The sequence below is a fragment of the Gymnogyps californianus genome, chromosome 16, assembly GCF_018139145.2.
Source record: "Gymnogyps californianus isolate 813 chromosome 16, ASM1813914v2, whole genome shotgun sequence".
NCBI lineage: Eukaryota > Metazoa > Chordata > Aves > Accipitriformes > Cathartidae > Gymnogyps > Gymnogyps californianus.
This window is the reverse complement of record NC_059486.1, coordinates 8,325,813-8,351,853: the sequence shown is the minus strand read 5'-3', so window position 1 is coordinate 8,351,853 and position 26,041 is coordinate 8,325,813. Positions and strand designations below refer to the sequence as shown.

The following is a 26,041-nucleotide window of genomic DNA, read 5'->3' as shown; positions in this document are numbered from 1 at the left end:
CACGGAGGGGAAAAAAGGATTCTCTGCTGCAGATTGGGGTTTTCTGAGACATGGCTATGGGGGTTTTTCATTGCTTTTGTAGCTGTAGAGAAACTCATATTTGAACAGGAATTTCAAAGTCAAAATGTCAAAGTTTGAGTCACTTCTGTACTGGAGAAGCTTGCCAACTCTATCATATTATGCTTTGCTGTAATCTGTGAGCTTTAAACCTTGCTCAGTCTCTTGAATATCTCCATTGCAGTGCTCCGTTGTATGCCTCTTATTTCTTACTAGTTTGCTTTCATTTTATTCTGATGTGCGACACTGGATGTGCTGCCCACCCAAGGCACTAACAACAGGGAAACTTCTGCTCCTCCTGTCTGATGTGATTTTTTTCCCCCTCCCATGTTTTCGTGTATTCAGTTTGTCTCTTTATGTAGTGAGGAGGGTCCCTGCAGCAATCTTTGTTGGGGCTCTGGTTAGCATGGCTGAAGAGAGGCAGCAATGCAGCCGCGCTGGCAGCACAACACCTTATTCCTGTGCATTTGTTGCCACTCCCTCTAAAGCACTGGATAGGGCACCGGGTGTGAGGTTGAATGTGCTTCTCTCTTGGTCACCTTGCGCTCATCCACGTTGCTCCCTCCAAGGCAAGATCTGAAACCACCGATTGATCACTCTCTCCCCTTGTTTTGTGTGTTTAATATGAACTCATAAGCCTCTCTCTGTGTATAAGGTGAAATAACCCCACACCTTGAACCTGAAAACCCAAAACCTTCTCTGCACATTGGCTTGATGTACTGCTTTGCTTTCTCATGTCCTGCTTTTCACTGCTGCCAGTTGAAAGATGTCTTAGGTGTGATTCCTGTGGGGCATCATTCCTGGCGACCTACCCGAGAGCAGGCTGAAGATGGCCCTTATCCCACTTGCAATTTTATGTGGCTTTTATGTTTTGGCAAGATGACACAACGAAGATATCAGCTGCCTTGAAATTACTCCAGAGAGCAAAATCTTTGTTTCAAATGGTATTTGGAGATCTTCCAGTCATGCCTCATATTTTCAGGGCATCTGTGTCTAAGATAGTTCAAAATCTCTTTGATTTAAAAATGTCGTATCGCTTGATCTGGGACTGTAATCTTGTCTTCAAGCCGGGTGCAGGAGTGCTGGTACCTGTTTAGTCAGTGGTGGTACTTTCCTTGTCTTGCACACTCTTCAGTTAGCGAGAGTCTCTTGTTGGCTTTTCGGTTTTTGTTCTGTGATATCTCCCTGCTTTGAAAGGTGCAAAGAGCGATCACGGTTTTTTTGCATGCATGGTTTGTCAGTTTCTTCAACCCCAAAGTCCCCAGAGTCTGCAAGTTGAGTCATTTTTCTGCTGGCACAGACTTGTGCAGGAGGCATTACTCAGAGATGGCAGATAGTCTTGAGGCTTCGGCTGTGTGTTGTTGAACAGTCTCCAGAGTGACTGTCTTGCTCATTTTGTCAGTTCGGAAATAAAAGAACTTGAAATCTAGAAGTAGTGAAGATAAAAGTGAATTTCTCTATAGCGCTTTTCAAACCCCTGGACATATGCGAGACAATGAAGCAGGCAGCATGTTCAGCCATAGCTCGCTTAGCAGAAGTTTGACACCGTAACCCATTTCATTGAGTGGATAAACACTGGGCATGAGCAACTGCTGGTTTTGAAAGACAGCACTGTGACTTCTGTCTGGACATCTGCCAAGGAGGAGTAGAAGGGACATGATGCTGACATCTTGCTTGAGCCACGACACCTTTAATATGATCATTTTCCCTGTCTCGGAATCAAAACTGTCTAAATTCTCACCTCTCGTCTCAGAAGTCTGGCGCTCTGGTTCAGAGGCCAACTAGACACCAACTCAGACAAACCAGATGTGGCTCACAAACCTCTAGATTGTGAAAGGGTGGCTTAGTATTTGTTATATTTTTACCATGCATGTCTTTCCATTGTGTGTTGGAGATGGTTTTTAGGTTTCTAAACAAATAAGCACTGGCTGAGATCAGGTACACGGTCTGTACTAATGGAGGTGAACCAAGAGTGCTTTGATGGAGCTGTATTTATTAATTACTGTTATAAAGATGAGATCTCCTGGCTGTAGCCCAGGTAGATCTGAAATATCCACCGCAAGATGCTGCAGTAGCAATGCAAAAAAGTATGCTTGCATTTATATGAGGCGGTGATAAAATGTGCCCAGGAAAACATGTGTGCTGAGCTGATGCAAGCCCTGGTCCTACAGCTGGTGTTGATACACAGTGACCTCGCACACTAGAAGGATGTGCTGCCATGCATCATGACACTGATTCTGCCCTGGACTGCTTCATTTCAGCACAAATTAACTTAATACTTTACAATGGCTGCTGCAGATTTATGTTATGATGTGTTTGTGGCAATGGTCTACATCCACTTCAGTTCACGGTGTCGTGAAGTGTATTGAAACAACCTGGTCTGTGAGGACCTGGAGAGATTAGGGAGCAAAGTAGAAGATACGGGCGAGACGATGAACGCTGGTGGTTGTCTGAATTTAATTGGAGCCTCTTACCTGCAGCTTCCTGAGCAGTTGTGAATTTGTGTATTTGAAAAACTCAAGGCAAATCTCTTCCACTCTTCTAAAGCTAAAGAAAACATTTGTATTTTGATTATGTTTATATTTGAAATAAGGGATGAGCGGGTGGAAGAAAGTGACTTCCTTATTTAGTTCAGGCCCTGTGCTTTATGGAAAGAGAAGGTGTGAAGTCAGGGTGAGCGGTCATGACTCAGAGTCGAAAGGTTATGGGGTGAAAAAGAAGGGAAAAAAATAGAATTCCTTATTTGTGCCTTCTAGGTAGTTGAGCTTTCTGGCCATCCAGCTGCCACAGCCTTAGGACTGTGACCAGACCTGTGTATGGAAGGTTTCCTTTTCTAACATTTCATCCAGTCGCTCCCCCAATCTATCCCTTCCACTCTTTAGGACTGATACTAGGCAAGTACGTTTTAAAAATACTGTCAGTGGCTGCTGCTCTGCACCTTGTCTTCACCAGCACTTGTGCTGTGGCTGCGACTGGTGGAGCTGGACCAGCAGAAGGCCAGTATAGATTGGTTCAGCAGAGGCTAATGCCAAACGCAATTGTCTGCCGCTAGCATGCTACAAGAACCCCCTGCAAATGGAGCAGTATTAAATCTGAACCTTGCAAAGATGTTTGAAAACCAGCAGAGCGGGTGGCTGGAAGATTAACTCTGCACGAGGACACTTTGGAGAACAGAGCGCCACAATAGCAGTTTCAGTGCCAGCTGTGTCCCAGCTGCCAGAAGGGACTTTGTCAGGGGAGTCCTTTATCATGGTACTGGTCCCTCAGCTGCTGGAACAGTTGCTTGAGACCACTGGCAGTCAGCACGATTAAAGCAGCCTTCAGGCTGCTTCATTTTACATGGGCAGTTATCCAGGTCCAAGGATTGGCTCAGCCTGGAAAGATGTAGAAGGAAGTTTGCCATATCGTACCTTTCTGCACTACATCTCTCCTTCATCTGCATGTAAGGATCAGGCCTGGCTTTGTGGTTGATGTGTAGTCAGCCCAGGTTGCAGTCCATGAAACGCTCCCAGTACCTCTGGGTATTGATTGATGTGACAAGATAGATCATTTTTTTCTTCCTACATAAAGGAGACATGTAATTGAATTAATTATCTAATTTATTGCCTGCCGAACTGGGATTTTAGCTGTATGAATTAATAATACAAACCAAGAGCACCCTTAAAACTTTAACCCCTTTCCTTTGTCTTAAACTGTGTTGCAGCTGTTAGATCAGATTTACAAACCATGAGTAATGCGACTGCTGATAACGGAGTTACTAATTTCATGTCAGGATGGAACTGCAGGGACCAAACAAGGCTGCTTGCTCATTCTTTAGTTTCTTCCTTAGGCCAGGTAGAGCCTTCCTTTTGCCTTTGTATTTTTAGAGAGGGGAGCTAGGAGGTACGTTTACCAAAATGGATTTTTGTCCCAATGGGAATGGCCCTCTTTTGCTTTCCTCTGCTTTCTTTATGTGAGTATGTAAATATATGTAAATGTATACAGGGGCTTGGATTTACCCTCTTCGTCTCCCCCTCCCATGTATAATGTATGTGTTAAACACGTAATCATTAATCAACTTTGTGGGGAGTGGAGACAAGAAGGGCTCTTTGATGATAGATGTATACTTGTGACTGTGCTTGTATGCGTGTTTATTAGGCAGCACAGTGCTATCAAAAGAAACTCCAGGTCCCTGAGGATAAGAAACGGCATAGGGAACAAATGAAGAGGAAAAAAGTCCAACCCCTCTTACTGTAAAACCCTCTGTCTTCTACCATCTGTCTCCTTTTTTTGGAGTGAAATAAATTGGGGAGAGATCTTTCAATGAGGTGCTTATTTGTAATGCACAGAAACGTTAATGTAGAGCAGAAGCAAAGTTATGGTTAACATTGCCTCTGATGGCTGGGAGTGTTGGAGGCAGGATAACATTATTGCTTTTGTTCGTGCATGTTGGAAGTGATTTAGAGCAAAAAAGCCTTCAGGTTATCATGCACAAGCACAACTATTTCTTAGGTTTTAATACCATATTTGTTATGGAGGGCACAAATTAAAGGTGGTCATTGCCCTGAAGCATTCACAATAAAGACAACAAAAACCACAGTGGTTCTTTGTGAGTACCCAGCTCAGAACGTGCGTCGGGCTGCTCTGTGTTGCTGGAGGAGGACTTGGAGCACTGGAATTACTTGTCTGGAGATTAAGGTAGAGGTGTAGGGATTGACTTCTTTGCATTTCTCTTCCCATGAGATACAGCAGTAAGTCTTGGGACCTGAAAGCTTGGATTGGATGTAGGAAACCAAACATTTCCTTGGTTGTGTTAAAGGGTAGCTTAGTCAGTCTTTAGAGTTGTGCATATGGTCTTGCACAAAAGTGTGTTGTCCAAAATGAGAAGGTTCGAATAGACATGCTTGGGGGAAAAATTAAAAATACAAATTATTTAAGTGCCTGAGATTATTTTTTGCTGCTCTTACTTAGCTTGTGCACTTGCAAGTGCCTGTTTTGAGAAATACCTGGTAAAATATGTATTTTAAATGAGCTTAAAAAGTGGCTTTGGCTCATTGGGTATAGAACTGGTGCACCTTTTGCTTTGCGTTCTTGCAGAGCTAGGCAGGAGACACTGAGGTCTGATTGGAACCGCTGAAGTGCATAGGAAACAGCAGTCCCGGCTCCATCAGCTGTCTGCTCCAAGTCCAGCAATCAGTCACCAGCCAGGGGAGCAGGGGAAGGAGTTGCGAGTGTGTTAGTGGGGAGCAGCAGCAACAAGACTGGGAGGCAAGTGGGAAAGAAAAATTCCATTTTCTGCAGTCTGCCCGATGCAGAGAAGCAGATGGATTGGCTGCAGCATGCCAGATTTGTCAAGGTGTATCTAGTATTGTTTTAGGAAAGGAAAAAACCAATAAAATCTCAGGAAGGGGATACCCAACAAAAGGTATATACATTTGCTTTGGTCTAATCTAGGCTATCTTTACAATAAGATAGCAGCTTCATCCACTGTGGCTATTTCTCTTTATTTTCTGTTTCTTTCCTCCTCTCATTTGCCAAAGTCAGAACTTCCAGATTGTTTTACAGATGAGCTGAAAGCCACAGAAATTCAGAGTCTCATCAGAATTTTCCTAAGCTGTTGACTATTCAAGTCTACATTTTTAGTTTTGGAGGCCTTTCCATCATTTTATTTTTCACAGAAGAAATAAACAAGGCATTGGTTTAGGAAAGTGCTTCAGCTACAGTGAGATTAAGCACATACATGGAGCTAAGCATTTGATCAAGTGCTTTTCTGAATGCACTTTCTAGAAAATTGATGTCCCTTCTACTGCTCTTGCTAAGCTAATCAGCAGATGCTGGAGTCTGATCAGAGCCTTTTGTGCATTTTCAAGATAGTGTCTCTGGAGGATCATTACACACATCCCTCTGTAGTGAGTACAAGGAGATTGTCACCAGGAAGGTGTTGCCACTGTGTATTAACATGCAGGATTATTCTGCCTCTTTTTTCACTGTAGGCTTTTCATCTCCTTACTAAGCAGGCACAGTCATGTCTAGGCTAAAATCGCAAAGGTTTCTTATAACATGACATTTGTGCCTCCAGTTCAAGAAATAAGCTCCGATGAAATGAGCTGTTAGCTGTTGTGTGACTTTTGAACAGAGGTGTGGAAAGGGCAGTGGCTTCAGCCCTTGCCACTAAGAGGCCAAGGGGAGATCAGCCAGGACCAAGCCACAGGAGCTCAGCCCTCGGCTCCTGAAGGCGCAGTTGTCTGGAGGGGTTAACGACCTGACAGCTGAAATAGGGTTGTTGCTGTCTTGGCAAATGAGCACATAGTTAGCCAAAGAGAGGTCAAGTGCAGCTTGCTCTGCTGTTCCTTCCAAAAGCATCTTCTGTGCAAAGCTGGTGGTTAAACACACATACCAGTGATGTTCCCCCTCCTCCAGCTGGGCCAGCTTTCTTCTGCCCAGAGCCGACCTGGCCCTTTGGCAAGCCATGTGTGTGAGTGTTCTGGAAACTCTCCAGTTGGTGGCTGAGCATGGCAAACATTAGCCAATGGCTCAAAAAACGTCCCCCTCAGACATCACCATGAAGGGAGAAGAGCAAAGCCGGGTCAGTGGTGCTCTGTTTATTCACAGGTCCATGAGCAAACACAGTAGAAGGTTTTAGAACACAAAACCTCTGGCAGACATCTACCATTCACCATTCAGGCAAACGAAACTTTACGGGCAAAATCATATCAGCACATATGGAAAATAAACCTAGTAATTGCCCTGCAATTATGCCTTATTGTAACAACTGCTGTTAGATGGACTGTCCTGCTAGAGTACACCACCTTCCCGGTGCGGGGCATGCGTCTAGAGTTCAGCCTTCCATCCTTCTTGAGACTCACCAGACTCCAAATCTAGTAACTTTTAGCACGCAGAACCATGTTTTTGTTGAAAATAGTTGGTTACTGATACAAGCCAATAACTAGGAGAAGTTTCTTATGGTTTGTGCATGAGGAAATGGCCTGTTTTTGTGGTCAGCAGTTGGCATGGTATATATTTGACTGCTTTAATGTTTTTTGCAACCCCACCCAGATAGTTGCTGTAGTACAAAAGAAATAAATTTGGAAGAGCTGCATGGGTGTAGCTGATAACATATTCACCCTATTAGCTTCAGCTGGCTTGTAGAGTTCCCGTACCCAGAACATTGAGAACACAGAGCTTTTTGAAATAAAACTAGCTGTTCCCTATGCCAGATCAGTTCATGTCTGTACAGATGGTTTCTCAACTGGAATTGCCAGTAACATCATCAGCAAAGGCTCCGAATGACGTTTTTTGTTCAGTTGGGTTTGGGGGATTTTTTGTTTTGTCTCTCTGACTGTATTCATAAAGGAAAAATTGCAAAGAAAAGAGCCAAAGGAAAGTCAAAAGGCATTGTACAAGAAGGAAAAGATTATAGCAGGGAGGCATAATGTATTGGAAGTGAAAGACCATTCCCATCTATTGGGGATTTTCTCAAGAATGTGAATGTACTCGTCTACCAGAAGAATGGGAAAAGAAGGCCTGACACTTTGTGGGGTTCAGACAAAAGAATATAGATCCTTTTCCCTTCGCATCAAGTGGTCCATGGAAATTAAATTGTCCTCTCAATGCAGGGGGGAGTTCCTGTCCAGAATGGATCACAGCATGATGGTGACTGTAAAGAGGTTTTCTCGTCTACTACCTTGCTCCACGGGGCATTTACTTGAAGTGCATAATTAGGATATGCATCTGGAAAAACACACCACCAGGCACAGATACAGTAACACACTAGAACCCAAGTGTATTTTAGTCTACTGCGAACGATAGAAAAGAAACTGAGACAAGCAGCGTCAAAACTTACTTCCCATGAACTAATTTTCCCCATTTCCTCACGTACTTTGGCTTATGCACGTACAAACCTCCTCCTGTAAGGGAGAAAGGCTATTTGAATGTCATGAAAGAAGTTTGATTTAAGAGGAAACTTGAAAAAGAGAATGACGACCTGGCTGGTAAGGACAGGAAAGATTTCCGTGCTTTGGACGGAGGGCACAAAGAGGCTAGGCAAATCCGTTGGCCCAGGGTTTATAGCGCAGCTGTCAGTGCCACATCTGATTTCTCAAAGAGCTGGGAGGTGATGAAGGAAGTTTGTTGTTGGCTGAGTTAGTCTTAGATTGGGGAAGGCGGTAAGATGCAGGAACTGAGAGTCTTTAGGGTTTTTGGAGACAAGGATGAGAAGATTGTTTGTGAAAGCAACTGGAATGGGACATGGAAAAATCCAGGAAGGCTGTTTTACCCGCGGGGTGAAACTCTCTCTTTGGTTTGGACTGTAGCCAGTGGCACAGAGTAACAGAAACTTTCAAATTCGTGCATCTGCTGCTTGGCCAGTCCTCGCTGGAGACTGTCAGAGCAAATGGAGCTGCCTGTTCTGGAACCATTTTAGCTAGAATCAGCTCCCAGAAGACGATTGTTAATAACTCATGTCTCACCAGCCCTCTCCTCCTTCACTCCACTCCCTAAAAACTGGGCTGAGAGGCTGTGCAGGAATTTGGGCTCTCTCGTGTAGACCAGCAACAAGGTGACGGGCTCTTGCTGAGGTAATCTGCTAAAGCCATTGCCATTTTGCAAAGCAGCCACAATTCAAAGTGCAGTCGTGTTTGAACACTGGACTGACTTTTCTGTCTATTTTAATGCTTTAAACAGGGCTGTGCATTCAGTTATTTGTATAAGCATTCTCCAGGCATTTGAAAAAGACTTCTGTTTTCCAGAAAAGAGGAGGAAAGAGGCCGGAAGGGACTACGTGGGGCAGGGTAGGGGCAAGCGATAGGGGAGCAGCCAAAAAAGAGGGGTTTGGCTGAGCTGGGTATGGGTGTATGGGTGACTGTGGGCAGACATGGTGCTGCATGTAGACTTGCTAGGGCTCCCCCACACCTGGTATTAAATCAGAAGAAAGCCTTCCACCTTCTGTTGCTGGGAGTTATGCTCTTTAGAGCCGAGTTCGACAGTTGTTATTGCAATTTTGTGGTGCTCTTTTGATTTACAGCTGTTTTTACGACCATTGAGACAGCCACAAATCGAGGAAATCTCATAAAACAGAGAGTAAACGTCTCCTTCACAACCCAGGCAGAGTTTTGGCATCCGTGCTTATTCCATAGAGCAGGATGTGTAAACAATATTGTGTCCCCTGAGTGGCTGATATCAGTACAGTTAAGTGGTAACAGCTTGAAAAATGCATTTCTCGTATATTAGCGGTAAAACTCGAAATGGGCCCCCAGGCTAAAGTAAATTGGTGACATTTTGCAGCAGAAAGGGAAAAAAAAATAAGGGCAAGGATTGGAAATGCGGAGCCCCAGCTTTGAAAGCAGTGGGACTGGAGCCAAAGTTGGATTTATCTGCATTATTGCAGTACAGAAATAAATGGATCCACCACACTTGTTGCAAAGCATATCTAATTGGAGAATAGAGATTATATGTCAGCTGCAGACAGTGGACTGTCCCCTTCACTGCCTTCTTACACAGAAGATGAGGTCAGCTAATGCCATATTTAATCAAAGTATAATGATGAGAGCTTCTTTCTTGAGTTACTGTATAGCACAGGAGAAATGCTTGGTGTCCCTTTTCTGTAAAAAGTAGGTGAGTGCACTTCACTGCCCTTGAATGAGTGAGGGGTAGGAAGCCAAATGCTTTGCAGATGTGAACCACAGTCTTTCCTCCATATTTTTTTCCTTCACAGCCTCCGTTTGTAGGGAAATTTATATGCTGTCCTGGTTCCCTCTTTTTAGGTGTTCCTAATCCCGTCTGTTGGGTCTTTAAATACTACTGCACCCTGCAGTCTGCCTTCTGTTGCAGGTGAGGGTGTCCGTGTGCAGGAACGGAGCTGTGGGGAACAGCTAGTCCAACAGAGACATTTTTTCCCTAAAAGGTAGAAACACAAGCTGTGAGAGAGAGCAGGGTTGATGGGCAGACTTGATAATGAAGTTAAAAGAGTCAATCTGATAAACGCGAGAGAGACAGCTTCTAAAATTTCACCATGTTTCGAGATTACCACATTCGTATTGTTTACCTAATGAATATTTGATGTTTCCTTCATGTATAGAGTTGCTGTTATCTGATTGGGGTGACAGGAGGTATCATCGCCTTGTAGCTTCTTCGTTTGATTACCCGTGGGTCTGCTGAATATAACGTGTGGTGGTCCAGCCCAGCTCAGATTAATCTGATGTCTGTTCACGGAGCAGAGCTATGAGAAGACCTTCCGCGGCTGTCTACTTCACAGAGCCTGGCAGGGAGTTTTCAAATAAAAAAGCTGTCATTCCTTTCCTGGACTAATATTCAGAATCTACTTGCCCGTTTCTAATTAACCTAATGGATATTGTTAAAAGTTGGGCATCTGCAAGGGTTCATACACCCATAATCCGGGTGGTTCAGGAAATAGTTTTCTCGTTGGATCAAGAGAGGAGGAGAAGGCAGATAATAATTCATTTTTGTTTGATTTTGCTTTCCGGTGCTGTCTGAAAAGAGCTAGCCTGAAGATGTTTAGTAAGGCGGTGGCAGTCCTTTTCTGTATTTCTGCAATTTCCGTGGGCAAAATGGGAACAGACATTCCCCAAGATCATGCACAAGCCCGGCGCTGTTGGTGGTAAAGCTGCAGTGAATGACATTTTTATCCAGAGGTTATTTATTGAATTGTTTACTGGTGTGTTAACAGAAAGGACTGGGCAGGAGGTGGTTGCAGTGTTTGCTTATGAATGTCTTCATGTTGGTAACATTTTTCTTGAAGTTTTACCTTCTGGACTCATGTTGCTGCATGAGAATCTCAGCTTACATATATATTACACTTTAAAGGAAAAATCCAGCTGTGTCTTGGTCGCAAGGATTAAACTTGAAAATTTAAAAATACAAATGAATGTTGACAAACGTAGACAGATGCCCAATTTGGTTTCCTTTAAAGGTGTATTAGTTTTTAAATCTCTTTAGTGTGAGTCCCCTTGGTCTTTATAATTATTTTGCATTGTCCTGGCACAAGCACAAAGCTGGAGGACTGCAGCAGGTACTAGCACTGAAGTAAAGGAAGAGCAGTGCCTGAATCATAGTCCACTAGAACAGGCAAATCTCCTAAATCGCTGTGCTGTTACAATGGATGAAGTGCTCGGAGGGGACAGGGCCAGCGCTGCTCCAGTACGATTCACACAACTGCAATATTCATCTTGTAATAAGAATCTCTCCTACACATAATTCTGGTGGGATTGAAAATTTCCTGGTAAACCTCTTAGCAAGGCTGCTGAATTAAAAAGAGGAGATACTTCTTAGGTGGTGAAGCCAGCCTGAACCACACAATCTCAGAAGTTGCAGAAGGAGCTGCTCCAGACTGCCAGTGCTCCTGCAGCCAGGCACATCCTTACACTGGGTGTCAGACGCTGGTGGGCCAGCAGACGCGTCTAAGATTTGCCTTCACGTTCAATATGAATGCACCCAGCATGCTGCAGCTTTGGATGAAGCCAGGGATGCGTTTTGTGTCCAAACCGAGTTGTTTTCTGCATAAAAGGGGAGCCCACTTCAGAAGCCCCATCCTCTTCCTGGGTTGCACAGCTGTGAAAGGAGTGGACCTGGGAAAGAACGGTGCTTTTGTGCAGCACAGTTATGTGTTCAACATAATAAATGTTTATTGTCCTCTGGAGCAAAGGAGCAATAGGCTAAATTATAGCCCAGGGAGGGAAAGCTAGAATCATGAGGTATAGGCTGTTAATTATCTTTTTTTTTAGCTGTCATAATGTACTGGCGTTTGCCTGCAGCTCACCCCCTCCCACTGCTCCATTACCTCCACCACCACTATCTCTAAAATATCTGCTTCCCATACCGCTGTGCCCTCCTCCTCTCCGGCCTCCTGCTCTTTCATTTGTAAGGCATCTCCGGCCTCCTGAGAGATTTGTGACTTCTCTCCCAGCAGCCGCTTACGGTGATAAAGGCCCTCAGACTGCCTCTCTCTGATTAATCAGCCCTCGTGCAGCCTCGATAGGGTGTTAATTTGTAAACTCAGTGGACAGGGAGCCGTGATAAGCCTCCGCAGCTGCTGTGTGTCTGCTGGGGGGATGGGCAGATAAGGCTTCAGCCCTGGGATGCAGCCAAGAAATATTTTGGAGCAGTGAATTAGAAACAACAACAACAAAAGAGCCTTCTGCAGAGGCACTCCTTTGAGGTTGCTGCGGGTAATACAGCAAGTTTCAATAGCAGCGGACAAGAGCCGCCTTCCTGATAAGCTCCCTGACCCCCCAGCCCAGGAAAGGGCCACATCAGGATTGCATCCGTAACTGGGAACTTCTGTCGGAGGGATGTCCATGTGTCATACGTCATGGTCTGGGCTAGGAGGACAACGCAGTCTTCTCTGTATCTCTTGTATTTATTGTAATTAGCCTGACACTTTTCAGGGAATTTGACACTGGTTTGTCAGGGGGCTGTCTGGCAGGACACGTCACCTGCAAAAAAGGGATGGACACAAAGGGCATCCAGAACAGCATCAGTGTCAATTGGTTTTTGAGCGTCCCCAGATACTTGCTGTGTGATGTGGTTCACATAAAGTGCTATGCAGGGTCCACTACATATCCAGCGTATGGATTAAAAATGAGAAGATAGCGTTTCCCCTAAACAGCAGACCATCCTGAGTGGTCTGGGACCACGGGGTATTGCAGTGGTCTGAGAAATAGCAAAGCATGGTGTTAAGCTCTGAAATACCTAGGCAGATTGGAGCAGGCTGCCGTGATGACAGGCACGTATTCTGCTTACCTGTTTAAGGTGGTTATGGTGAATGTTTCTAGTGTGCTCAGGCAATTTTCCTTTTTTTATTGAATCGATTATGTTTTCTTCAAAAATTGAAAGGAGGAGATATTTCACTGAATTTGTATCAGCTCTTTGGTTCGGCTGACTCCTAATGATTCTGCCATTGTTGGCCTCCCTAATTGTTCTAATATTATCTGACAACACGCAACAGACCATGGAAGCAGTGCCTTCCCTGTCTGCCAATGCAGGTTGTTATTCAGTACATTTTTGAACTGCAGCAATTCTCAGACAGACAGTGACCTTTTTATGAAATCAAATGTCTTGCAAAACCCTCTTGGTCTCTGAACTGTGATTTATAGCCATTTGTGTTGGAGAAGGCTGCAGGTGGGATTTGGGTGACACATAATTGGTTAAAAGATAAAATAAAATGAAGGTTGCCCTGCTGGTACAGTGATGGCAGGAGCTAGAGGAATGAATTGCTTGGCAGTGCAGAGCCTGGCCCTCCTCCTCCCGCCCTCCTCCATCGGTTGCCAAGTCCTGTCTGGCAGGCCATTACAATGATAAATGCAGGTAGCTGGCAAAGACCACAGCTGAGAGTTTGTTCTAGCGTGCCAAGCCCTGCTTGGCATTCCCAGTTGGTGCCAGCATTTGCACTCTTACTCAGTTTGACGGAAACCAGGACATGAGCTGTGAATTTATGTCCGCATCCTTCCAGGAGAGAGTTGGGATAATGAAATGCCAAGGCAGCCCTGGGAGCAGTAGAGTAATTTGGTAGGTACCAAACAACAGTCTGCCACCTGTCATTTGCAGTACAGTCCCTGCTCTCCCCCATCACTCTTCCTACAATGCAGCCTTTGAATTATAAGAAGTTTTAGGTAGTTCTGCAAAGAGCACTCACCATTCCGTTTGATTTAGTGCAAATAAAAACCCATATCCTAGCCAAATAGATAGTCTGGCTAGATAGTTTCAAGCTGTAGTGACAATAATACAAACTACTATAGTAGTATGTTACACAGCGTTCCCAGCCTTTCCTACTTGTAGGCAGGTTTTCCCCTACATTTGTAGCAAAAGCTAAATCGGTAATCAAGTCTGTGGTTGCCTAAGTCAATGTCTGGGTAATGGAAAAATTTTAAATGTGGAAGTCCAGGCTGAAAAGCCTGCCTGTTCAGGAGAAGGATCGGCTCTCAGGAAGAGGCATGAGATCTCTGATGTTTGAGGTGTTTAAAAACAGATCGCACAAAGCCCTTTTATAAGTGTATCATGGAGAATTGTTTTTCACTCACAGGCGTATATCAGTTGCCCTTAACATGGACACATTGCTGCCTCTGACCTACGGTGAGAGGTGCAGCCTGATCCAGTGACACAGGGGGAGGACTGTCCTCTGAATGCCATTCATAGGCCAGACTACCCAGAAGCTATGCCGATGGTGGTGTCCATGAACAGAGAAGTAAAAACAATCTAGTGTGAGAAAAAGAACAGCAACATCTACTTCATATTGTGCTTTTTCGTTTTTTTCCTGCTGACTGTAACTGGCACTTGCTTGGTGGGAATAAGCCAGGATGTGGAGCATGCAAACACGTAGCAAAGGGGAAATCAGTGCTGGTTAGAATGGAAAATAGCCAGGAGCGTAAAATCAAGGTAGGGTTTGGTAGCAGTTTGGGAGCTGAGGTTTGAGGGAGGAGAATACTGAGATAAAGGCCAAGTGCACCTTAATTTAAATAAGGACACACAGGCACAATAACATTAAGCAAGTATTTTGGCTGGTTTTAATGAGGGACAGCTGGAAATTTTCTTTTCTGGTCAGTGTCTCTGCAAACAGCTGAGGGACCTTTTGCAGCTGTATGACCAGCCTTGGTGAGGCCCAGGAACTCCCCAGCTTCCTCCCTTCTCCTTTACTAAAATTTTTTTCAGTGCAAGTATTTATTTATTTATTGGAGCTGAGCTGGGAAGGAGAGGGAGTTTGATCTTTTCCTTTGGGAGGCAGCAACTGCTCAGAGGAAGATGAATCATAAAGCATGGCTAATGGAGGGGATAGGAAGGGGAAAACTCTGGGCTGTAGCCATTCTCCAGGGACTGGAGGGATGGTTTGAGAAGAGAGGGAAGAGGAGTTAGCAAGCCTGTGCCCCGAGGCTCTGATAGCAGACATGCTGTAGGTCAGGCACCCTGCTGCTTTCGGAGCATTAGGTCACCCTTCATCACAGCAAGAGGTGCATCTGTGCAATAAGCCGACAGACCGCAACAGCATATGTTTAAGAATTACAGTTGCTGCTTAATCTAAACTAGTTTGATCTATCCCAAAATGGTTGTAAAACGATGAGGAACATGCTCTGGCTTCAAAATGGTGTTATTGTAATTTTATCACTGTGTTGCCAAAAGAGAAGGTCCAAAACAAAACCATAACGTCGAACTTGCGGAGAAGCAATGGGCTTGGCTCCTCGTTGCCCTGTGCTAACTGAGTCAAACTGTCTATACAGCATTTCCTTCGGTGCCTTCCAGTCATCATCCACTTTGCCTTGCTTTCTGTTTGCCATCATGTAAATTCAGTGTAATTCAATGGTGAGTTGGGACCAGTGATCTCTGCTTCTAGGCTCTCTATGGCCTAATTTAATTCTCTGTTCCCAGGCTTGTGCTTGCTTCTCAAAGGGGCTGTTGCAAAAAATAGTCATGGTTATATAAACTGCTGAGAGAAATAAGCGTTCTTGGAAGAAAAAGTGAGGAGTGCATTGTGAAGGGCCCTTTCCAGAACTATAGCAGTACTGAATATGCGTGTGCTAAATGAATGCAAGGTGGGAAGCTAAACAAGTATGTTGCTGTATGAAAGTACAGTCCAAGAAGCTTTTTGTTTCTAGTGGACCTTCTGTAGAGTGAACTTTCATGCAAGATATGGAAGACGCACCAGTGCATCCCAGAGATGGCCTTGAATCAAAATTGAACTAGAAGTATCTGGGGCATTTAAGGCGTTGCCATTTCACAACTACTGTTGCCTCTTGAGGGTGTTTGTGCTGCATGTTTCACTGTGACATGTTACGGTGTAGCTAAAGGCACAACTGAAGTTTTAGGATTGTTGCTAGAAAGCTGGAGATCTGTCTGGCATTTATTCTTGCTTAGGGAACATTATTTATTATTAGTCCTTATTTGCATTGGACATCAACAGCCAGAAATTTGTAAGTGATCCTGACCATCAGCTGGAACCAGATTTTTCAGAACAACCTGGTCACCATTCAAGTATCTGAATGGATTTGCAGAAATGCTCCATACCCGGTAGCTCCAGTCAGGTTGGTGCCCCAAGGGCAGCTGCTGAGTGCTGAGCCCTCTTGAAAGCCCAGTCTCTAAATTCTATGTGAAGATAATCACAAAATGCAGTGTGGATTTGTAGAAGTCCAGTGTGCATCCTGTTCCCTCTTGCTTAATCCCTTGCACAGCTGAGTTGTGCTCTGTCCCAGCCAGCCTTGTACCACAATGCTGGATTGTCCTAGAAGGTATCACAAAAAGGTAGTTCATGTGCTTCTTACTCCAGCTTTTTTTCCTGTGATGGTGCATGAAATGACTGACTTGCAGGTCTAACTTTTCTTTTGTCTTCTTAATTGAGCTGTGATTTCCCTCCAAAAATAATCCTGGTTTTGAAAAGACCATAGGTTCCCTTGAAACGTCCCCTCACAATGCAGGCAGTGTTACCCGTGGGTTGCTTCTGTATCCTGGAATGTGTTGAATACTTTCTTGGTCTTAAGGGTGAATTTTAGTTTGTTTTTTGTGTGCGTGTGTGTGATTTCTAGGCTCCTCTTGCACCTTTCCGTATGTATCAATTTCCATTTCCTATAGAAGAATCACAACCCAAACAATACCTTCCTGTTTTAGTTATTGTTCTCATATTACTGAATGAAGGTCTGGTATGAATGACTTACAGAATCAACTGGAAGCTAGTAAAGCAATACTGACATGTGCTGAAATTCTCCGCTAGACAAGCGATCAAGTGGCATTGGAGTGGTAGGTAAAAGCAGGGGAAACAGATCAAAGCGAAGAATGAAAATTGATCCAAAATTTTCAAGTAGTGTCCGTGCTTTATGCTGGAAGTTTCTCTAAGCGTATCCAACACTTCTGGTTTGAAAATCTCCTGGAGAAGGGTATTCTTGTGAGCTTTTTGGTGCTTGCTAAGTTCAGTAACAGTGTGAATACAGTCTCTCTTGAGACTGGCTCTTGGCTGTCTAGAAGATAGGCAGCCATCCAGAAATAAAAATTAAACTGTATTTTACTGCCTCCTTTTCCTTCTGCCTACCTGAACTTAAAATTGGAGGGAATGCTTGGCTTTTGCCCTGTACAAAACATACGTACCAGGTCCCCAACACCATGTGTTCTTGCTCCTTGTGAACCAGAACTGCAGCCTTATTAGCAATTTCCCAATGTCTTGTGATCAGGCGCCTGAAGTATCAGGCTTGGATCTAGCGTTCGGTGCTCCAGCAGACTGCGTGAAGATCCGCAGAGCCTCTGTTGTTGGTGATAAGGAACAGCTTTATTCCCTGTTAGCCACTTCATAGGCTACAGAGAAAGGAAAAAAAAAAAGTAATTACTGTGAGGCCTGACATAGTTTATAATGCTGTCTCTGTCAGATGATGTTGCTCTGTTATATATAATCATTAAATTATTAATCTGTAAGAGCTCTTACACCTTTCAGCTGCCTTGGGTTAGTGGGGATTGGGATGAATGAGGCATGGACTTCATTATGCCTTACTGTTCACCTTCAGAGGAGAGGGTGTGCTACATCCTTTGTGGTTACCGCCTTACATTTTGAGGAAAAAGCTGCCTTTGCTAAGCTTTTAGTGCTGAAAATTGTATCAGTGTTTATATGTGCTGGGTTCAAGGGAGGAAGGGTGAGAAACTGGAGCACTACTCCTCTGCTTGCTCTTCCCAAAGCAGAAAAGGGTAGAAATGTTTTTTTCTGCAGTATTCAGCCTGGTTTCAAACTGTCACAGAACTGGGTGGAGACATTTTCCCCTTTAGATCTGGAGTAGAAAAGAAAGAAAATCAAAGTGGGACAGAGAATTGCTAACTTAGTTGAATAAACCACAAAGGGGACCTCCATGGCTTGGTGCAGATCTTGGTGTGTCATTGAAAGGGTGCTGAGTCTTAACAGTTTCAGCAATGTGAGGCTACCTCAGAAACTGTGCTGCTCTCTGAAATCATTTGTGTGTGTTTCACTTTTGGGACAGATGTTAGGTATGCTTAAAACGCAAAGGTTGTTATTGGGGGTGAGAGTGGGACTTTGCAAGCAGCAGCTTTTATGAAAACGTGCCTGTCTTGGGCTCTGCTGTGGTGCTCCGTGGGGGAGGGAGATGAGCAGCAAATGTACAAGGAAGGCTAGAGGTGTCTTCTGTCTGTGAGCTTCAGGCTGGGGATGTCTCTCTGCCTGATGCAGCAACAAAAAGGAATTTGGAGGGCAGTGAAAGACTTGAGGGGTGCACGGAGCTACTCCAGCTGCCCTCATCCCCGAGGTGGTCCTTGAGATGGAGACAGGCAGGAGGCAATGAGAGGGGATAAAAAGGAAATTTTTAGTTTCATTTTGTAATCAAAGTGTGATTTCCTGGGATGGCTTGAACCCTTCCGCGTAAAGGACTCCAAACACCTGGGTTTGCTCACAAGGGAAGAATTCCACTTTTTTTAATCCCTTCTTAAACATGCAAATGATTTGCTTGAAACAGCAGAAAATTTGGGACGGGACTTGTTTTAGCAGATGCGTTGGTTTGCTGGATTTTTTCACTCATTAGTGGGCTCCCTCAGACACATAGGTTTTATTGTATGCTTCCTCTAAAGGATGATTGATGGAATTGAATGATGTATTCAGGCCCTTCCTCCCCCAGCTTCCCTCCAGCCTTTACAGCAGCTCGCAGAATATCCTATAGCACAGGCATTCACTGTTTCAGAATGGTGCTCATGCCAAAAACTGCTCAGATCTGGAGCTAGAAATCACCAGAAGTGAGAGCAAAAGTTACTGTAAACTCTAGGTGTGAAGGTTTGTGTCTGTAAACTGTGGCTGTGATGTTGAAAACACTGCTCTATAAATGTTGACTCTGATTGTTGAAGGCAGTGCCACATACTGATATCGGAAGACTGAGCAATAATCCACGTGTTTTACTTTCTCTTAAAAGTGAATTTTCTTGCTTGACTTCCTTAAACATTGTTTTTTATATAGTCTGGACCTGTAGCACTGAGATCTTTAGCTCATGATTAAACAGTGCCAGTCTATATTAAATCCTTGGTACTGAATTACACAGAAGGGAGTGAGCTGGTGGTGGCCATAAAGCGGTGTCGGTGGGACCCAACTTTCCAGACCAGGCGAAGCATAAAGCTTCTCCTAGCTGGGGTGGCTGCTGCTGCCAAAGCAGGTCCTGCAGCCGGCACCTTGCTCCGGACGGCACCCCGGGGAAGGGCAGCTCTCCCGAGCAGGCTGCTGGCAAATGGGTTCCTCTCGTGGGCTGCACACCCCACACCCCGGCGTCAGAAATCAGCCCTTAGGATTTGTGGCTCAGCTGCCAATTTACTGCTTGGGCTTTAGTGGAAGCCACGCCGAAGCTTCATTGCTTATAAAATGGGGGAATCTTATTTATCCACCTGCCACGTGTCCTAGCGCTTATGGAGTGCTTTGAGGCTAGGTCCTGGCTTTGTGTAAGCTGTTAGTATGGGTGAGTTCCCAGAGCCTGTAGATGTGTTCTGCATCCGTGGTGACTTTGTGTTGATTATAAGTGAAAAACCTCTTAACGATGGGTTGTAAATTCAGAGTTGGCTGTCAAACGTTTTATGCACCACTGTTGTTGCTGCTGTGTGATGCTGTTACACTTTCTTTGCAAACCAGCCTAGGCAAAACCTTGTTTAATCCTGGTTCTTCCTCTCTTTAATCCATGCAGTGAAGGGATCGTGCAGGTAACTGATTTTCCCTAAGATTTTAGGATCCTTTTGCTGAGCTGTGTAACGATCATACATGCCACAGCTACACGTGCAGCTTTGTCGTGGACATGATTCAGAATTTCTTTCTTATGTGTCTCAGCCTCAACCTATTTTTCATGTTGTTTTCCCTCTCTTTTTTATGCATTTGCATTAAGTAAGACATTCAGTGCTTGCAGTGCCACTTTCCTTAGAAATAACATTAATAGATCACTCTTTCTTGCTTCTTACTATATCTCATGCAGATCTTCTTGCATTTTACTATTTGTTTTTTTCCTTCTGAGTCGTCATTTAAAATATATAACAGTGTAATACAATTCATAGTGCTCTTTATCATGCAAATCTCCCAAGGCACCTTAGAATAAAATCAATAAAATCAAAAAGAAAATCAACTTAGTTCAGCCATGTGTTGAATTAATTCATTGTTTTTAAAGGAGAGCCAGGGGAGAAAGGCTTTTTTCACTTTCAGTATCTTTTGCTCTTCAGCTTTGTACTTCACCCCATTTTATTCGTGCAGCAGTCAGTGCCAAAACGTTGATGATATTTTCAGCTATCTTGTAGATGGTAGTAACGTTGATCGTGCTCCCTGCTCCCAGACCAGCTTTGATTCTGTAGAGGCTACTTGCTATTTTATCAGATAGCGAGGAGGAAAAGCTTATGCTGAAATAGGTTGACTGATATCAGTGGGGGGAGGGAAGGAAGCCATCAAATTAACTCATAAAAGCTTTATTTACGATGAATGGACTTTTTTTTCCCTGTCTGTCATTATCATCTTGTCTGTAACCCAGTGACCCTGATTATCATGAAGCTGTTTACAAGGTTTAGGTTAATTGGATTTCTTTAACTATTTCCCAGAGCTGTGAGGAGCACAAATACACTGCCGTGGAGTTCAAACAGCATAGTGCAACCCAGTTTGCAAGGAGACGGGCTTCTTCCAAGAGGAAGTCATTTTATTTCATACTCAACTAAGTGCATAGCAGCATGTACCTATCATTTGGCATAATATTAAATAACACCCTCTTTCATATGGATGTGTTCAGTTGCAACTTGTGTTTCCAATACACAAATTACATTTTGCATGTTCAGCAAGAAATGAGCTTATTTTCAATGAGAGGGGCTTTGAAATGTTTTGGTTTTTTTCTTCAGCTTGATAGCAGTTTCACTGGTTTTGTTTTTATATGAGGAATCATGGATAAAATAGCTGTGCATTGCATGGCTGCCTAAATAAACGAGACAGGAGGATATAGTTGGGTGAGATCAGGACAGTACTTGTATACGCTTTGCTTTCATCTTCTTAGGATGCATGCTTGTTCTTTAATGGCACAACATTGCACCCTCCAGGTGCAATGTGTAATTGCAGGTCTACAGATAACCGACTTGTTTTATGAGCTGTGTTTTTGTGAGCAAGCCTTCCTAAATTCTCCTTTAGTATTACTCACCCTCTTTTTCTTTCTTTTTCAGGCTTCTGTAGGCTCTGAGAAGCTGTTCTCCCCTGCAGCAAACAAAGGTAAGTGATCGGGAGAAATGCTTTCCTTATCTTAGAGCAAGAGATTTGAGTTGTGAATCCGTATCGTGCAAACAGCAGGACATCAGTTTTGCCAGTGCCTTTAATTTTGCCACACGCATTGTCATAAAGATCAGCTTTACAGGCTTGTGATGATTAAGTTAAAATTTAGAGCTGCATTGTCTCAGTGTGGGGTGGGACTTCTTCCCTACCAGTCAGATTTGTAACAAATGTCTTAGAGGGATTACTGACAAAGGAGAAGTCAGCCTTTACTGTAGGGGATATGCTTTTCCCTCTAATACAATCAAATCCTCATTTCTTTTAAAAAAATCAATATTTCAGTGTTATCTGTATTATCCTTACAAGGGCTTGCACATCCCTCTTCCGCCAGTGCACACAGAGCATTTGTGTCTGTATCTCTCAGTTCTCCAAAACGAGGTGGAAGGTGCTCAGCGTGTTGCAGGGTTTCGGCTCGCAGCTCCCACTATTACTATTAATTGAGAGTTACCTGTGATAAGCACTGGGTGTTGCTAAGAGACTGCACCGTTTCAGATTTCCCTTGGGAGGTACAGTGACATATCTCTAAGTACGCCAAGCCCTCCTTTGAGGGCTCGGTACAGCCATAAAACAGGGCTGCTCTAGTTTCATGTGTTCCCAGGGATAATCTCACTGAGATGGATACTGGGCAAAAATACTGAAGAAACAGCCTTGGAGAGGGCAAAGTGTGGTACATGATGGAAAGCATTGCGCTGGGAATGGTTCCACTTTATCATGCGAGGAGGTTGGTGGTGTGGCTCTGAATGAATTGTCAGGTCGTGTGGCTGTTCTGCAGTGTTCCCAGCATTGAGCTGCAAAATAAAATCAGTTCAGAGCAATAATGAATACTAGGGACAGGCAAATACCCCAAAGAGGGGAGATGAGGCCCATTAATAAGAAGTGATGAGATAACCTTCTTGCAATATTTCAAGAGGGCCAAGAAAGGAATAATTTGCAGTTCTGTAGGAGTAGGTGCTGGCCATGGAAAGGCGTTTTGGTGGTTGTGTGCTCCATCACCTGGATCCAGGCCCAGTTTATAGCTGGGCTCTTTAGCAGCAGTAAGTATTAGGAATTCTCTTTCTTTCCAAGCTTTGCAGATTTTCAATGCCAAATGTGGAAACTGATGACAAGCCCATTATGTTATTACATTTGCAGATATTTTTACGAAAGTATGCAGCTTTATCTGGGGGAAGGAGGGAATTTTTAACAAATGGTGGGGAAGAGCATTTCTCTTCTCTCAGCCTTGGCTCACCGATAAGGCAAACCAGATTGCCCATACGGCACTGCCTCAGCAAAACAAAAATCTTGCCATCCTGCATAAATGCATGGCACAGAGATCTGCTGCAGAGGCTTATGTTGAAGCGTTAGCAGCTTTGTTGGCTCCTCCTCGTGCTGAAGCCTGAGATCTCCCACCCCTTCATATCACAGAGCAGCTCAGCAACATGAGTTTTCAAAATACCTCCCTATCAGGAAGTTAAATGTGTGAACGCCTGTGAATTTGCGGTCTTGAAGTTTGTGTTCACTGCTGTTTATATCCCTGTAACTTAAGCCTGTTCCTGTTTGGTTTACTGTGGGTGTAGACATTGCCAGCTTTGGGAAGCTTTGGGTTCAGATCATGATATTTGTCTTGGGCTTCTCTTTTACCCTGGCCCTGTACCGCTGGAGCCTTGCTGATCGGCATGGGTTGTGATCGCGGGCAAGCTCTGCTGGGGGCTGCCTCAGCGTTTGGCACTTGTGTTGAGAGGTGAGAGAAATTTGCCTTGGCGAGATTTTGTGCAGAAACCCAAACACTGCTACATTCTACCCCTTGCCCTGTTACCACTCCTGCAACGCAAGAGCCAGATTTGTCTCTCGCACATGCAAATGAATGCCGCTCCGACACGACCAGGCTCGGTGATGCCATATGGCCGGGAGAAAGTGACTTTCAAAGCGTTGCGCTTAAATTCCTTTTGTGAGATAAGAGCGTTGATTTAAGGCCCATATTCTCCAGGGCTGGAGCCGTGGTGGCTGTGTGGGGAGGGGATTTGCTCCACTCGGTTTCCTGATGGGCGCACGCGTGGCGCGGCACGTGCTCGTCCTCTCCTGTGGGCATTTGCACCATGCTCTTCCTTTGTAAACACTTGCGGCCTTTTTGGAGAGACACTAACTAGCAAATCTGCAGCATCCATGCTACAGCTTTTATTGAAGGTAACCAGGCTTTTAAAGCACAATAAAGTGGATTCATTGTCTAGTGCAACTCCCCCTGTTCCCACACTTTCCCTGGGGATGTGTTTGGCCCTGCGTATTTGTTTTATGCCGTCCTAGTTTATCAGCAGCTTAGTAATGCAGTTAAGATAGACGGGTTTCGCTTATTTGAGGGTGGAACAGCTGTAAAACGTAACCTTTGACCATATTTCACAGCTCCACAAAAGGCCTGAGGAGCAGCGTCTTTTGTCTGGGGCTCTCTGGGTAACGTTTGTCTTTGCCCGCTCCCTGCCGGGGCCACGGTGGTGGCGGTGCTCCTCCTTTTGACACCAGTTCATCTGCAACAACAGATGCACAGCGTAGATGTCCGCTTCGGGGACCAGTCGCTATTATGCGACGGAGAGAGGTGTCCTGACCTGGGGTGACCTCGGTAGTCACAGCTGTGAAATAGGCTGAATGGGGCACTTTGAGCATCCAGGAGAAGAGGAGATTAAATCCTCTATGTAAGGAAATAATAATTAAAAGTAAAAGCAGAGAATCCCTGATCTGTTCTGCTGACAGGTCTTTGTTTTCTGACGCAGAAGAGCGTTTGTTTAGCCAACTTGTCGCTGCAGCACAGAGTTACAAGGGCATTTGCTGCCAAGGGCCGGGTGTTACATCCTCCTGGTGAATAAATCAATAAATAATAAAGGTCTGTTTGCTCTCTCATGCAGCTCCTTTCTCACAGGAATTTCCCAGCCAGTCCTTTGCTTTTTCTGAAGGGCAAGTGCCATGCAGGGCAGGGGAGGTGTGGGCAAAAGCCAAATCCATCCCTCTGTCTCCAAGTGAGTGGATGAGGCAGAGGGAGTGACAGTGATTGATAGGAGGGCAGATGTGTTGTGGGTCTGAGGAGGTGAGAGGGACATTCAGCCCTAGTCACTGGAAGGACCTCCGCCTGCCTGCTGTGATGATATTTTTAAGCGGGGGGTGGGGGGGTAGGATAGTTTGTATTTTAAGGACTTGAGTGTTGCATTCTCACTGCTGGCTCCCTCCTGCAGTGGGCTTCCCTGATGGGTCTGGCTGGAGGCGGTTGAGCTTTCTCCCACCTCTCCTTGCTCCAGACCTGCCGTATGCCAGAGAAAGCGGGAGAGGTGTGGTGCCTTTTCTACCACAATAGCCTTGCAGCTGTAGCCCAGGAGACCTGCTGAGTCCCCAGTGTTTGAACCCAGGCCCACTGGTGGGGTTAGAGTGAAATGGGCGTCTCAAAGTAGATGTTTCCCAAATGGCTTTAGCGTTGGTCAAGGGCCCTGATGAGGAGAATCTCCATCGCAGAGTAAGTGGAGGCTGGGCAGCAGCTAAGGTGTCTCCGTTCATAATCCTGGGCAGGCTGTGGGTGTGGAGGTGCTGCCTGCAAGATGAAAGGGGTGTCCAGGAGCCCCCAGGGCATCAGCCAAGACCCCCATAGAGGAACCAGACCTGCACAGCCATGTCTGCCCTGCAGCCCCGGGGGACACTGGGCAGCAGCGAGGGGACAAGGGCTTTGAAGTTTGTTGAAGCCGAGTACGTTGCTCCTATCTTTGGATCAAAATCAAGCTGGACATGGAGGGAGCAGTGTAATCCATCTGTCAGGTGGCATGGAGCGACTGGCCGGGACCTAGCTCTGCCCTGGGGTGGTTGGGGGCTCACTGAGCTCCATGCCTTGATTTCCCCCCTCCTGCAAAATGAAGACTAATGCTTGTCAGCCAAGTGCGCTCAGAGACTTAATTAATGAATGTTTGTCAAGCGATTTATCAAGAGATCCTTTTAATGAGAGATTCCATAAACAGTGCAAGGCTTCATTTTCATGGCAATAATAAATGACAGTGAAAATAAGTCTTATCCTTCCCCCGCATATGCACCCCCCAGGAAAAAAAGATTGCTTACCCTCCACTCTCACTTCTCCCTGGGTTTCTAGGCAGAGGGCTTTGAAGTGCTATCTTTCATCATGAACTGTACACATCCTCAAAGCTCTAAAGCTCACAGCCTGTGTCTTATCCCTCTGACAAGAGGGAGGCAAGCTTTTTCGGCGTGCAGGTCGTAATTGTCAGCCATGGGATGTGCTGCAGCCACCCGCCCCAGCGAGCTAATGCAGCTTATGGTTCTTTGAAGTTCCCTCCCTTTATTTTCTGTCCTCTTGACCACAAAACTATGCCTTGGGCCAGCAAGAGAGATTTCTTGTTCAGAGATGACACTGAGCTCTGACAAGCACATCTGAACCAGAGAAGAACCCTTGTTCCTCTGAGATCACTGCTCCATAATGTTGTTGTTGCCTTAAGGGGACTGTCTCTCCTTTTTCTCTCTGCTTCTTCTCTTCCTTTTTTTTTCTTTAAATTCAGCACTAAACTGTCACACTAAATCATTTTAAAAGCTGGAACTACAAAACCTCCCGTGTAGGACATGCTGTTAAAAACTGATGGTTATTACTGTGAGATGGGGTGAGAGGGGAAAGGAGGGGCAGCAGGGCAGGGGCAGGACAGGAGGGCAGCAAGTCAGCTCTGCAGGAGGAACCTGTGAGTACCCGGTGAAGCAGAAAACCACCTGAGCGCAGCTGAGCTCAAAATAACATGCTTGGCGCAGGTT

At 44.9% G+C, this 26,041-nt stretch overlaps 1 protein-coding gene across 2 annotated transcripts in view; it reads left to right on the top strand.

The window, feature by feature from the left end:
- The window catches only part of FBRSL1 (fibrosin like 1), a 560,327-nt gene that overhangs the window by 479,416 nt on the left and 54,870 nt on the right, over positions 1–26,041 (top strand). For both annotated transcript variants that reach the window (XM_050906498.1, XM_050906499.1), the window contains exon 7: positions 21,181–21,226. In XM_050906498.1, the coding sequence (XP_050762455.1) occupies positions 21,181–21,226 (46 nt within the window). The remainder of the gene's footprint in view (positions 1–21,180; positions 21,227–26,041) is intronic.